General features: G+C 37.4%; 1 protein-coding gene across 1 annotated transcript; it reads right to left on the bottom strand.

Moving 5' to 3' along the window:
- LOC117300654 (T-complex protein 1 subunit alpha-like) lies at positions 1-15,356 on the bottom strand. The gene is made up of 12 exons (XM_033784348.1): positions 15,182-15,356; positions 14,244-14,329; positions 10,507-10,635; positions 9,610-9,707; positions 9,082-9,192; positions 8,294-8,475; positions 6,482-6,608; positions 4,939-5,114; positions 3,908-4,031; positions 3,176-3,368; positions 2,613-2,776; positions 1-1,617 (listed from the first exon to the last, which is right to left on the bottom strand). The coding sequence occupies exons 1-12, from the start codon at positions 15,249-15,251 to the stop codon at positions 1,437-1,439; spliced, it is 1,641 nt and encodes a 546-aa protein (XP_033640239.1). The 5' UTR covers positions 15,252-15,356; the 3' UTR covers positions 1-1,436.
- Between the last annotated feature and the right edge of the window lie 252 nt (positions 15,357-15,608).

Below are 15,608 nucleotides of genomic sequence, written 5' to 3'. Positions count from 1 at the left end.
AATAATTATTTTGAGTAATTACCAATAGGGTCCACTGCCTTTAGTGCGGACAATGCTTTATAGTCTTCATTCAAACCAGAATTTTGTTCCTTGGTGCACCTTGTTTAATATTATAACCATGATAACATGACCAGAGACTACATTGGCTTGTTGTTAGGGGAGACTACCCAAGGCTTGACACCAACTACACTATTTAATGATGATGCATAAATACAGTCAATAGCGCAAGACCAGTCATAAGGCACCCTTATTCCTACCTGAATCTTGAAATAATGAGAGTTCTTAGCATTTTTGCACAATGTTATGAACCTTGTCCTGAGCCTATTAGTATTTTTGATGGAAAACAAGAAATCTTTTTAAATTTAGCCGAACAAGAACCTTTGAACCCCCCCCCCCCCCAGAAAAAACCCTACCCACAGCAAGCAGTTTACAAGGACAGTGTATAATACAAAGAAATAATGCACGACGGTTCCAATGACTCGGAACAAGATGCAAGGCAAGTTTGAGTGGTGACCATTTGTCAACCACTAGTCAATATTCCATGGTTACCTATGCATACAATACATCCTGGGTACCAGGCAAAATCGGCCAATGGTCGATTTTAGTCCCTCGCTCGAACTTGACCATGGTTGCTGATTATAGTGTTAAAGGTAGGGTCATAGATTGAGATTTTTCAACAATACTGATTTATAGGCAACATTATCAAGAAAGATACAATAAAAGTCATATGAATACTGCGTCTCCTTGCAGCAAATAGCTGTCACAATATTTTCACAAGAACGATGAGTCCATTCATATTTAGCGACATCGTATACCAGATGAACACCAACCCTCAGATAATATGAGAAACGATTCATACATAAAATGTTTCCAAGATTCAACTGTTTTTGGGAGACAAGTTATTCAAACCAGACTACTTTGAAGGGAATCCCTTCTCAGAATAGTTTATACAATCAACAGCTAGTGCTTCTCAATTGTCATTGTTTGTTGGAGTATTTACCAATCTATGACCCTACCTTTAAACGAAACCACACTCACTCCCTCATCTCAACATGTTATTCCGTTCTTTAGTTCAACAGAAAAAAATTGCCTTGTCTGGCTCGTAAAAAAAGAAAGATACTAATGCTAACAGTGTTTCGTAAAGGCTATCAAACAATCTTGCTTAGCATGGAGAAATCTCGCTTAGCAAAAACAGGTTACCAGCCACAAAGTCATCACTGCTAACCAAAATTATTTCATGAAGCAAGTTTCACTGCTTACAGCTTTTTTTATTGAGCACAGCACATTGTTACTTAACGTCTGCTCATACGCAACAAATGTTTCTATTACACAGTTTGTGCACCCTTTAGGTTCACAGAAGCATAAGTCACATTCACACAACAACACACAAACTTTTTTAAGTAACATTTAATTTTATACGATTATGTAAGTGAGCATCAATGGCGTCCCATGGACTCTTGCTCGTCCGGCGCTAGCTTGATCATGTCATCGATTCTAAGGATCGTGATTGCCGCCTCAGTGGCGAACTTCAGACACTTAATCTTGCAGATACCTGGCTCGAAGACACCGGCTTTCTTATTATCTCTGACGACGCCTTCAACAAGATCCAGACCAACCCTGATTGAAAAGGAGAAATGAGAAACCTTTTGAGCACTCGCTAATAACAAGATAATAATAATGCTGTATTTAGATAGCGAACAATTCATGAAAATAGGCTCTAAGGGTCCTTACACAAGTTATTACATATAGAAAACAGCTACAATAAAAAACAGAACTATGAATACATGAAATAATAAAGTACATGTACATTACACAATTAGGTATTTTGTTAATACAATTTTTTTCAAAATATCCTAGCAATCTTATTTCTAAGCCTAACAAATAACACAAAATTTACTTCATACATTTTGATAATAACAATTAAAAGGTACTTGAAATGCACCAAATCAATCTATATAGATGTTAAGGCACAAGGTAGCAATGAAAACAATATTTATCCAGTGAAAAGAAAGCAAAACAACAATTAGGGAAAACATTCATGTACAATAAAACACAACAAAACTATGAATTATAGAAACACATATTGAAAAGGTGAGTTTTGAGAGTAACTTTAAAAGTTTTGACAAGTCATAATAGAAGGTATTTGTAATGCGCCAAATCTATCTAAGTAGATGTTCAAGGCGCCAGACACAGACAATGAAAACAAAAACATTATGAATTATAAAAATACAAATTATTAAAAAGGTGAGTTTTGAGAGTAAGTTTTGCAGGCATGGAATTACACGAAGGCTGCGGAGGCCATGGCCTACTTTGCCCCTAGTCTTGGCCTTGGTGCCCTTCAATAGTTTCCCAAAGACTTTTAGATTTCCCAATGGAAGTTCCCTTTGCAAAATGAGAATGGCCTTGCCCTTTCAGAGATGGAACTCCAGCCCTGGTTTTGACAAGCCATTATTTTTAAAATGAGGAAGGATTCCAATAATGACGTACAATTTGAAGTCAGCGCAGTCAGCTTGCATATTGAAAAGGTGAGTTTTGAGAGTAATTTTATACTTTTTTGTCAGAGTGAGGAAGGATTCCAATAAATAACTCAACAAAGTTAGGGTTTTACGCACCATTTGAGGTCAGCACGATCTGCTTCCATCTGAGACGTGTTGTGATAAGCACGTAGCTTAGCAACAAGATCCACAGAATCCTTAGCAGCATTGACTGCTAGAGTCTTAGGAATGACCAACAGAGAGTTTGCAAACTCAGCAATGGCTAGCTGCTCCCTGGAACTCTGCAATATGGAAAGGTAAAGTCAAAATGTTTAGTATAAACAATCAAAACAGTTTAAAGTTTTGTTTTAGTGTAAATATTGTTATAATTCAGAATGATATGTAATTCTGTAATTTAACAAAATATTGTTATGGTATTGAGCATGTTCGACTAAGCATGTTTTATGGACAATAAAAAATGAATCAAATAATAAAACAATACAACATAAATCCATCAGTAATAAACAAACAGGCGTAAAACAATACAGAAAATTACAGAAACAATTTTGCTTAACAGAAACAGGTTATCAGTCAAAATTCCATAAAGTTAACATTTCTGCAACTGGTGCCCCACTAATTTTTCTGTGTTTTCTGCTGAACAGCTCTTTAAAATTTGGCCCTGTATTAAAAGGGAAACTCACCAATGACGTTGCAAGGTTCTCCAAGTAGATAGACAAAGCAGCTTCCACAGAGCCACCTCCTGGTACGACTGTCTTACTCTCTAAGACTCGTTTGACGACACAGAGAGCGTCATGTAGAGATCTCTCCATCTCATCACACTGATAGTCATTAGCTCCACGTAGGATGACTGACGCTGCGTTTCGTACCTTGGGGCTAAAAGAATTAAGGACAAATTAACTATTTTAATAAGCATAAGTGCAGTTACCACACATTGTCGGCTAAGGACCATTAGGCACGTTGTGGCCTAGCGATTAAGATAATTAGACTTAAGCTCTGGTGTTTCTGATCAACAGGTCATTGTCCCCAAGCAAGACACGAAGCATCATGATTAAAACCATGATGCTTTGTCCTTCTGATGGGACAGAAACCTGCTGGTCGCGTGTGTAATGTAAAGAACCCAGTGAACTTATCAAAAAGAGAAGGGGTTTTCCCTGGTGTTCCTGGTTTGATTGGCAGCATATTGCGCCACAGCACCTTGTAAACCATTACATGTACACAGTGTTATGTATTAAAGGAGTGGATCTCATAATTCAAAAACTTAGTCCCACATTACCTCAGCAGGAAAATACTGAATGTGCTATTTGTATGGATTTCATTAAATTGCTTTTATACATTTTTGAGCTCCTGGTAAATCAAATCCATTGATCAGAGAGGTTTTTAAAGTATTTGTCTCTTAAGGGTTCTGAACCTACCTTTTGATCAAGATCAGTTCATCATCACAGACTCGTTCGACGCAGACTTCTTCAGCTTGGCCCAACATGGAAGCTTCAAATGTCTCCTCACCCTCCAGATTAGCAAGAGATACCAAAAACTGGGCTGTAAACAAGTAAACAAGTAAACAAAAACAAAGGAAATTTTGGGGTTGAACAAAGACACATTTCAAGTAATTAAGCACAAGGGAAACTTACTGGGAAATAAATGGGGGTTAATAACAGAAAACCTTTCTGGAGCAGGATTTAAGTGCTGGTGTAGCAGGCGATTCTGCCACCCCCACAACGAACTGTGCACACGTTCTTCTGATACCACCCTCTTTTGAATAATCCTCCTTACTACAGCCCATGTCTATATGGGGGACAGAATATCTAGGGGACGGATTTCCCTAGGACACTGGCACTCTACTTATTTCACTAAAAATGTTAAAGAACCTTTCTATTGGATAATTCAGAGGTTAAGTTACATGATTTTGCATGTGTACATGACGCACATTGTCATAGAGCGTAGTGGCTACATGGGTATACGCCTCTCTTAATGCACGAGTATGTCACAATTCTAACCCAAAACGAGGCCATAGGCACAGCCACTGCAAGTGGTGGCGGACAAGCGCCTATAGCCTCATTTTTGGTAAGAATTATGACGTCATGCCTGAGTATCAAGAGAGGTTTTTACACCTAGACTACAGCGTTGGAGTGAAACACTAAATCACAAATTCACGCAAGGGCAGCACCTGAACTTGCTCCTCATTGGTTATTAAATCAACAATGTACCCAAATCAAATCAAGGAGTATGTTATGAGTCATACCCCCATTTGACAGTGACTTGGACGAGTTTATGTATGAGATGTGCTCGTTCTTCAAGCACCACTTATAAAGGTGATGGAGTGATTTTAATCTCAACAGTAACACTAATACACTACTATAATCAGTTATCATAACACCATATATCTACCTTTTGAGGAAGTCACGTGATATTTATTTTTACTAGACAGCTTATTTGTATACCATACCTCCAGTTGCCTTAGCAATCCTTTTAAGATCTTGTTTCTTGCATCGTCTGACGGCCATGGCTCCAGCTTCCACAAAGTACTTGAGACATAAATCATCAATGCCTCCTGTGGTTAGAATCACGTTGGCTCCAGCATTGATTATCTTCTGAATCCTCTCCTTTGTGATATCCGACTCCCTGAGAAAGTTGAAATTAATAAGTTAATGTCAAATAAAACTCACCCCAAAACAAATACTTTAAGGCGGGGTAAGGGTTTACTTTTCAGGTTTAAAATACAGCCTAACATGCCGGTCTTTGACAACCTTCAAGTAATAATAAAATGAGGCTTCAGTTTAGGTCAAATTGAACATGCAACATTAAGCCATCAAAAATGTCTTCAAATCCTCCAATATAGAATAATAAGATTTAAACACATATGAACTAGATAATGCAGATGATATGCAAATAGAAGAATAATATACAAAACACATCCACAAAGCAATGCAAAGCTATAAAAAACGATAAAAGTTAACAAATGGTTTCAAGAAACCATAAAATAGAATCCAACAAAGATACAAAAATGCAAAAGGAAGTAACAATTCAATATATTGGCATAGAATATACATACACTAACAAGACTACAAAAGTAACCTTGCAAAACAATTTCAAACCGGGTAAAAAGCAGAGATAAAAGACAAAATAAAAATCACAATAAATTTGTTTAGCAATTCTGGTTATGAAGCCAAGGATTTTTAGTAAAGTGAACTTAATCGCTGTACTAGCCAAGAACCCAATAGAGAGAAGGAAGTTTCAGCTGTAAACATGCAAGGAACATCCGAGAGACCCATTTCAGGGTAAAACCCACAGTCAGAACCCAATCCCCGGCGGGATTCGAACTGGGTCCTAGAGGTGAAAGGCAACATATTGTAAAGAAATGCAACATATTGTTAAAATAAAACATTCATTCACACTGTAAACAAACATGAACAAATAACTCAATCACTATGGCAATATGCTTGAAAATTCACAAATACAAAACAGGAAGCAACAAACATTTCATAAAGTAACAACAAAGCAATATAGTTACAACACCATGCACACTCAAGCAAATGAACTTCAGTACAAAATAATTTTTGCTTCGGGATAAGGAATACAATGTGTATTTTACCCTTACGACAAAGTGTATCAAGCACTGTATACTTTCTAGAGTTCTGAGAAAACAAATCTATATGCAAACCATTCGGGTGGGGTCAAACCCAAGACTTTTGCATCGCTATTGTTGTCTTACTACTAGCCACCTAGCTAGCCTGATGGCTAAAGCATGTTCGAATCCTTAGCAGCAGTAACCACAACGATTTAATAAATGTGGATTTTTGTTTCCACTGAACTCTGGAAAGTACTAAGTATGCAGTGCTTATTACACATCGGTGCAAGGGTAAAACGAAATTATAAGTATATTTCAGTTTATCAAACAACACAGCTTGAAATAGTCCTTTCAAAATACTCCCTAGAACATTTTGTATCTTTCCAACTTCAAGACGACAAACAAGTAATCCACTACATACCTTTGTCTGATTGCATCCAATTTGGCTGGGTCTTCAACAATGACGTGGACACCGAGGTGCATCTTAGCTTTCTGTAGACTGAAGTCAAGACAAGCAATCTTAGCGTTGACTACTCGCTTCACCATCGCTGTAGAAAAACAAAAAATCTAGTGTTACATACCTGCCATCATAGCAAAGTCAGAAATAGGGACACTGGGGACGTAACAAAACATCTCAATGGATGCAGGCATTTGTAAGATCCAGAAAAACAAGATTACAGTCATAAGTTATTATGAAGTACAGCTTCGTTACCAAATTCATATCTTGTTTTTCAGTTGAATTTAGTATCACAAGTTTTTCAGAATGAGGGACTGTCTCTATTTTTTTTTGAGTAGGGATGGAATGTATGTCGTTAAAAATCAGCACTCAAATAGACTTGGTATTATCTTTACTTGTAATGAAACCAAGGATGCCTCATAAGTGAACTTAATCAATGTAACTTACAAGCCCAAGTAAACCTGTACAAGGGTGCTTGCTATTCCCACGAAACACAGCAACTGTTCAGGGGTTGATTTCCAGAGATAGTTCTAACTTAGGACTAACTTAGGAGTTATTTAAACTTAAGGCAAGTCCTAAGTTGGGACGAGTAACTCATCCTAACTCTAGACAAGACTTAAGTCTTAACTCTTTGTGAAATCCACCCCTAGGTTCTTTTATGTGCACTACCAATACTAGTACAACCTACAGCTTTACGTCCCATCCACAAGACAAAGCAACTATGGTAAAGTATCTTACTCAAAGGTATGGGAAAACAAGAAAGGTTTACTGTGAAGTATAATGTGTTATTGATTCAAACCAAAGGAAGGATCCAAAACTACTTTTGAAATAAAAGAATTGTATCCAGTCATGTCAGGGAATTCCATCTACATCATGATCAAACCCATTTGACAGTGACTTGGATGAGTCTATGTATGAGATATGCTCGTTCTTCAAACACCACTTATAAAGGTGATGGAGTGATTTTAATCTCAGGTTAATCGTTACAATCAACTGTTTCTTCTAGCCTTTAACATATATCGTTTGAGACAAGTACAAGATTTGTCAAGATCAGAAAACACATTCATTAGTTTCATTAATTGAGCCAAAATTGTCACAGCTGTGTTACTTATGCACATGGTAGAATACACAAAGTGAGAATACTAGTCTTAAAGTCACCTGGAAGTGGTATTTTTTCAAAATAAAGTTTTTGTCACTAATATATGTGTTTTGATGAGTTGAATGTGAATAAACAGTTAACTAAGGTTTTAAAAAATCAGTTCTTATGTTATTTACAAATTTAAGAGTAGACCGTGACCCGAGAGGGCGCTGTTCGTGACGTCAATCGAGGCAGACTTTGCCTGTAATGCGTAGAGTAAACACAATTGCAAAGTACATGTACGGACCAAGTCGTGAGTTTGTACGTTTTGTTTTTTTCCGGCAATGCCGACCACGTGTATTGCTGCTGAATGCAGAAAAAAACTTTTTGAAATGTACCAACTCACGACTTGGACGTATATGTACTTTGCACGTGTGTTTACTATACGCATTGCGGGCAAAGTCTGCCTTGAATGACGTCACAAAAGGGGTAGGCGGAGTCAGCCCCCAAACAACTTTATATATTTTTTAAACATATAAATCGTGACAAACAATTACTAAAAAAATTGTTTTATTGTTCATAAGCATATACTCTTATATTTGAAAGAAAACAAATTCTATTTCCAGGTGACTTTAACATAAAGACAAAACCAAACACTAATAAGGAAAAACAACCCGAGACTCATCAAGTAAACTGACCTTGTGAAGCTGCCATACAGTTGAGTGCATATCCGTTCACCAGGACAGTCTCCTTAGCACTACGACCATGTGCTTTGAGAATATTAATGGCCTTGATAGGATAGCGTACGATACCCTTAGGGTCGGTCAGCTTCACTGCGTTCACGGCATCAACGATCAAATTAGCAAAGAAGTCAGAGTCGCTGAAGATCAAGGGGTTAAGGAAAAGGATATTTCACTGCGGACATTAATGCATCGAAATAAAGAAAAACATAAATCAATTTTACCTTACACCTAGACCTCAATAACCAAATGCACCCAAAGCAATGGCCCGTACCTTGTAATAGACCTTATGCACATGATGTCATTTCAGTAGGGCGCCCTCACCTAGAGGTCAAAAAGAGGTTGTTCATTGGCCAATACTGTGCGCCGCGCGTACAAATCCGTGCATCTTGATAGTTTCGTCACCGTTTTTCCTCTAAGATGGTGGCTGAATGACGTCAATGCATAAGGTCTATGGTTAAGGTGCTGTGGTGCAATATGCTGCCAATCAAACCAGGAACACCGGGGGCAAACTCCTTTTTTTAGGTGTTTCATACATCAAACAAGCCAACAGCTTTACGTCCTACCGTAAGGATGCAGCAATAATGGTTAAGTGTCTCCATAAGGACACAAGTGTCACAACTGGGACTCAAGCCCACACTCTTCTGATCACAAACACCAGAACTTGAGTCTGGTGTTCTTATCCTCTCTGCCACAAAACAAGGTCACAACAAATCAAAGGCTTATCAGTTATAAATAAAGGATACCGTCCGATAAGCTTAGAAGACATGGACGTCTTAGCTGCGTTGATGATGCAATCTTTACCAAGCTCCTCTACACCGATGGTCAGATGCTCCTGGATATACTTACAAGCCTCCCTAGAATAGCAGAAAGAAACATGAAAATGTTTGAACAGAGTATCTAGATAACACATGAATGGATGAAGAAAGGATAACAAATTGATAAGCTAGGTATGCTTGGATCTTAAGCTGGAATCGGATTTCATCTATCAGTTTAGAGAACATTGTTTCATAAATCAATCCCTGGAACCATGGAACTGTTGTTATGTTTTGGGGTTGAACAAAGAAAAAATACCTAGAGCATGGCTTAAACCTGTGACCTCTGGATTAACTTTGGACGTTCTATCAACTGAGCTGAATAATTTTTGCAATAAGCAAGTTTTGTGGCTTACAGGCTTTATGAAACTAGGCCTGATCTTTGAGGATTTTGGAGCGTTAGAGAGCACTTATTAGTCAATGAGTTGTAAAGTTTAGAAGTAAAAGACCTATACTGACTTGCAGGCCAGTCTGTATCCACTGATGATTGTAGTTGGATGGATCTTCTGTCTGACAAGCTCATCTGCGTTCTTCAACAGCTCAGCTGCAATAATAACCTGACCAGAGAAGACATAAGAAATTAATCAATTAATAAAGCGCCTAAATCAAAGGTTTGCTCAAAGGCGCTATGGCACAGAAGAAATAACAAGTCATTGATGGTAGGCCTCCTAAAACAAGTGGGCTTTCAGAAGTGTCTTGATGTGATTTACAAGTTTATTCCAGAGAAGGCTCTATCAGCAAAAGTGATGTGATTTGTTCTTGGCACAACAGAGTATAATAATAATAATTAGTACTTTCGATTTATATAGCGCCTAACAATTAACACTTAATTCTCTAAGCGCTTTACAAAGAAGTACACTATACAATCTACAACAACATAAATATAAGGGGACAAATAACACCACTACATGCATTTTTAATGACACAACAATACAAGAATGGTTAACTATTGTAAGAAAAGGTGTGTCTTTAAGGCACTCTTGAAATCATCAAGGGAAGATGTATTCCTGATCGTCAAGGGCAGAGAATTCCAGTATGGTGAGTACGAGCTATTTGATCGGAGGTGTATTCGTTGCAGCAGTAATTAAACACAGTTCAGACTAAAAGAATGGTTATTAATAGATGCAACAAACCAGGGCTCAATTTCATAAAGCTGTTAAGCAGAAAATATTGCTTGACAAATGTCTTTGCTAAGCAAAAATTGAGTGGGACACCAGTCACAACAATGTTAAAAGTCACCTTTTTACACAAAGGAAGATTATTATTAAGATTGAACATTGTAGAACAATGAATATTTTGGCCTTGGTGCCCTTCAAAATTATCCCATATATTTTTGTAAATACTTGAGTAGCTTACCACTGATGTAGTTCCATCTCCTACTTCCTGATCTTGAAGATCAGCTAGTTCTACAAGAACCTTGGCTGCTGGGTGTTCAACCTCCAGTAGCTTCAGAATTGTAGCACCATCATTAGTGACTGTCACATCCTACAAACAATCAACAAATCAAATTGTTATACCTTGGTAACAAGCTGTGAAGTTTCATTGGTCGAGAACCAATCACGGCTGCACAGGTAAAATTTTGATACGTCGGCATACGCTAGCTTAAACATGAAGGTGTGACAAGGCCTATAGCATATAAAGCATTAAAAAACCTGTTTATTGTCCTTTTTCGACCGACCCCAAAAATCAGAAATCTATGGTCGCATTTTTGTTTCTTTTCCAAATGTAAAAAAAGACTTTTTTTTTTTGGAGGGCGGGCCACCCTCTTTAATCTTTAGGCCTCCCTGCCAAAGAATTGGCTGCGCCCTGCCCAACAAATGACAAACAGACTATTTTTAGACTGCATTTAATACGATATCAACGAGTACCTGTCAAGCCAAAACCAACTCCAAAACTACAGCATCGGAAATGTGATTGTACACATTATTTTAATGGTATAACACGGTGCACACAGCCACATGGTTCGTTTAGATTATTATTAGATTATAATTCTTTATTGTCCGCATAACATATACAGATTGTCGACCACACCATGGAAATACCCACTGCATACACAGTGCATAAACAGTCCGCATGCTGTGATTGACCGTTGATAGACTCCAACACATTATGCACATTCACAAGCCGAGAAAGAACTGCCACGCAGAGTGCCGCATGCCTGTACAATGGTACAATGTACAGTCTTGAAGCATATTCAAACATGTATGACTTTCGCCAATTGAGGGCATGCGCGATGTGGAGCAAAGTGCATTGATTAATATTGTTTGTTACTGATCATTGAATCTCGAGGCTTTTATTGCAAACGAAGTTCTTCACGCCGGAACCACTAATCACTAGTTCATGAAAATGGTTTTTGATGGAAAAAGTATTATTTAGGGCCAACATTTGGGGATTTTTGTCAAACGTATAACCCCCCACCCCCCCCCCCCCTCAAAAAAAAAAAAAAAAAGAAAAAAGAAAAGAAAAAATGACCGGCCGACCCTCCAGTTTTTTGTAGCCAAAAAGGCAATGAAAAGTTGTTGTTTTTATGCCTAAGATTGATTTACAGTTAAGATCAACCTTAGTTCTTTGTGATTAATTGTTTCATACTGTTTTCAAGACACAGTTTAAAAGGGTTTGGGTACTTTTTGAAAGTCACAAAACATTAACGTCCAAAGATATACTTTAAACTTTGTTGCATAAGGACCCATGTTAACAGGGTTGGATTATTACACTAAAAAGATTTGCTGGTGGGCATTCACTATTATTGTTTTATGAAACAGACGGTTAAACGTGTTCGAGAGCATCATGTTAGAATCGGGAAAAGCTCCTTACCCAGTCCTTTTAAAAGGATGCATTTAAAAAAAATTAAAACAAACTTTTTTTTTTTTACAAAAAACGTAAATAGTAAAAATAGGATGCAGTCCCCAAAAAGGATGCGGGCGGGGACGATCAACTGTTTTTTTTTATTTGGCCTTGCACTGTTTTAAGATAAATCAAATACTACTTGCACAGGTAAACTAGGATTTTAAAAACTTGTAATCAAAGTCTTTTGATAGCATAGTTGAGGCATCCTTTGCTGTCCTGGAAACTAAAACACACATACATGTACATATCAAGTGTGTTTTCCTCAAAGGATGGTTGAGGCATTTCCTTAACTATCCTAGGAATAAAAAACACACACATAGTGGCTGAGTTTTCTTCCTAGGATGGTTGAGGCATTTTCTTAACCATCCTGGAAATAAAAAATACATAACAACTATGTTTTTCCTCCCAGGATGGTTGAGGCATTTCACTAACTATCATAGGAATAAAAAAAGACAAAGTACTGTGTTTTTCCTCCTAGGATGGTTGAGGCATTTCCTTAACCATACTGTGAATAAAAAATACATAGTGACTGTGTTTTTCTCCTAGGATAGTTGAGGCATTTCCTCAACCATCATATGATTAATAAAGACACATTAACTGTGTTTTTCCTCTTAGGATGCAGGGCTCGAATTTCACGCTGGACCGCAGGCCCGAGGCCAGTGATTTTAGCTTCGGTCCAGTAAACTTTATGCCGAACAAGTCCGGCGGTCTTGTGTTTTTTTTATGCATACTAATATAGTTGCTATTACAAATAATTATATGAATATATTATCTTTCATTAAAAAATGTATTTCAATCTCATTTAGAATAAAAGTTTTTGTTTTACTCGTCGTCAAATCAGTGTTCTGAGCACGCTTGCGGAACGTCAATCAGTCCTTTTTTTACGTGCATCAGGCTGCATACAAGTTTTCCATTCAGTTTACTCATGCCCACACCTTGTACATCTAGTCTCAAACCATTTATGTTTATGCACCCGGGGAGTGAGCGAGCGGGGACGAGGGAGTGATGTGTTGGTACCCGGCGCGGCGGCACACCTTAGTACAGCGATGTTTGTTTACCACTGACCATGTGTAAAGTCTGTTACCTTACAAAGGAATGTTGAATTTGCATTAAGAAGGTCTGGTTGCAATACCACACATCCCTGTGTTGCATGGATTAAAAGTAAGGTCTTGTTGCCAAACGTCTTGCTTAGTATGGCTACCAACAGTGATGAGCTTCTGACTACTGCTGTAAAATTTTTGGTCAATCTTTTTTTATGACGATCTTTTTATGAATGCTGCACGTTGCAGTGTTTTGTTGGTGATTTGCCTGTCAAATCGGAATTCTTTTTTTTTGAGGCGGCGAGAATGACGTGAAGCAGGTATATGGAACTTTATTGATTGGGTTTCACAGCAAAAAAAAAGCCTCCTCAGGGATGAAAAAGGCCTGCTGTTCTATCGTGTTAACTTTTTTTTTTCCTAATAAAATTTTGGTCTTGTAAAAAATCTTCCAGTCCAGTAAAAATTCTGAGCAACAAGCCCTGCGGTCTTGTGGATTTTTTCCCCAAATTCGAGCCCTGGGATGGTTGGGGCATTTCCTTACTCCCAGGATGTTTTAGGCATTTCCTCAATTTTCCTTGGTCTGTTTGTTGTTTCCCCAACGCCAGCTAATTTGTCCTGCTGGATAGTGGGTCCTAGGAAAAGCAGACAACAAGCCAACAACAAGTCTAGAGTGCCGACAACACACCGACAACAAGTTAAAAATACCTCAAAAACAGCAAATAAACCAAAGTCTAATGTGTTTTATAATATAAACATAAATGTAATGGCAAAACCTCACGAAAAGTCTACAATTTTAACCAGAAAAAAACCCCACGAACATACACGGTTAACAATCAGACGCCATCTTGGCTTAAAAACCGTGTTTCGACCAGTCCATTTTGATATGGGTAGATGGTGTCCGACCGCTCTCCGTGAAAGCTCGGTTTTTTTCTGGTCAAAAATTCAGACTTTTTGTGAAGTTTTGCCATTACATATATCTACTTATATTACAAAGCATCTCCACGGGAACATAATCTCCTGCCACACCAGTTGTTAGTTGACGTTGTCAATTTGTCCAAGTCTATTAATACATTTCGTAGTAGATACAGTCTTTCCCTCATTAGGACTGTGGATAGTCACTGAAAAAGTTATTGGCAAACCCTGAATGATGCAAAGTGGTTATTGTTAGGAGCCGGGTATAGGGATGGAGGGAAAGGAAATACTTACTCCAACATCATCAACAAGCATCTTATCGAGGCCAACGGGTCCAAGAGAACTCTTCACAATATTAGCGACAGCTAACGCAGCAGTCACTGAAGCAAAGAATTACAAAACAAATAAATAATCATCAACAACAACAAAAACGGATAAGTTGCAATCACTTTTTCACTCATTTTTACAAAAAGGGATATCTCATTAATAGGTAAATTTGAGGAATTTGATACTATATTATTTCATATAGAATGACAAAGTGGTGGCAGGATACGGAAACTTTTTCAATGAACTGTCAAATTGAGCTAAATTTAGTTCCAAATTAGTTCTTAAAAGGGAAAAAATCTGGGTCTAATTTCACATTTTTGCCTACAAGATAATTTTGCACTTATGACCCAATGAATTGTGTGCTTCACAGGGGGCACCATAATAAGCAACCCATGAAATTGGAACCCTGATTACATGTAACTTTTCATGAGGCAATAAATCTATGCTAAAAAAACTTTTTTAAAAAGTCAAGCACCGGCTAGAACAACAACGTTGGAAGCAATTAAAAAAGGACTGTTCAGTGCTGCCAAAACTGCTGCTTTGGTTTTAATCTAAAACAAATAAATTAGGCTGAACTTAAAAATTTCTCAAAAATAGAGTGAAATAATTTTAATTTTAAGGAAAGTGAAATAACATAATGTAAACAAAAACAAGTACAATTAATTGGTAAAACATTCAAACGAAGTACAACTTAAAAAAAGCTGAAGAAAACAGAGCAGTTACCTATTTTATATCACAAAAAAAACAATCAATGAAATATCATTAGTGTCGGAAATACAAGTAATTTACGTTATATTGAATGTGTCATACCCAGATAAACACATTACCAGCAGAATGCAGTCAGCACAAATTGTCATTCATTTCTAAATCACTAGAAATTTATTATAAATTTCATTCAAACTTACCATTTTGATTTCTGACTGTATCCCCAGAGGTTCTCTCCCCTCCCACTGACAGCATTTTTGCCGTAGACATTTTGAAAAACGTTTAAATTAAAGGTTTTGTGAGCCTTAATTTCCTATTTTGAACACAGTACCCGGGAAACAGCGTGCTGAACTAATATTGAAACTTTGGTAACGTGTAGTTGATGGCAATTGACACGGTGCAAATTTCTATTCAAATTTGTCATCTTTGAATCAAATTTCTAAAATAATTTCCTTATTATTCATTTGTTTACATCACAGAATTCTAATTGCTTATTTTAAAAAGTTTATCTACGCAAATTTACGAATAATTAATTTAACATGAGCTGTACGTGCAAATATACACCGAGCCATACTTCACTGTGTAGAACATGCTAGAAACCCACGTGATTAGTTATTCCGAAAATGG

This window comes from Asterias rubens, chromosome 16, assembly GCF_902459465.1.
Source record: "Asterias rubens chromosome 16, eAstRub1.3, whole genome shotgun sequence".
NCBI classification, from domain to species: domain Eukaryota; kingdom Metazoa; phylum Echinodermata; class Asteroidea; order Forcipulatida; family Asteriidae; genus Asterias; species Asterias rubens.
The sequence above is the reverse complement of the archived record's forward strand: the minus strand, read 5'-3'. Positions and strand labels throughout refer to the sequence as shown.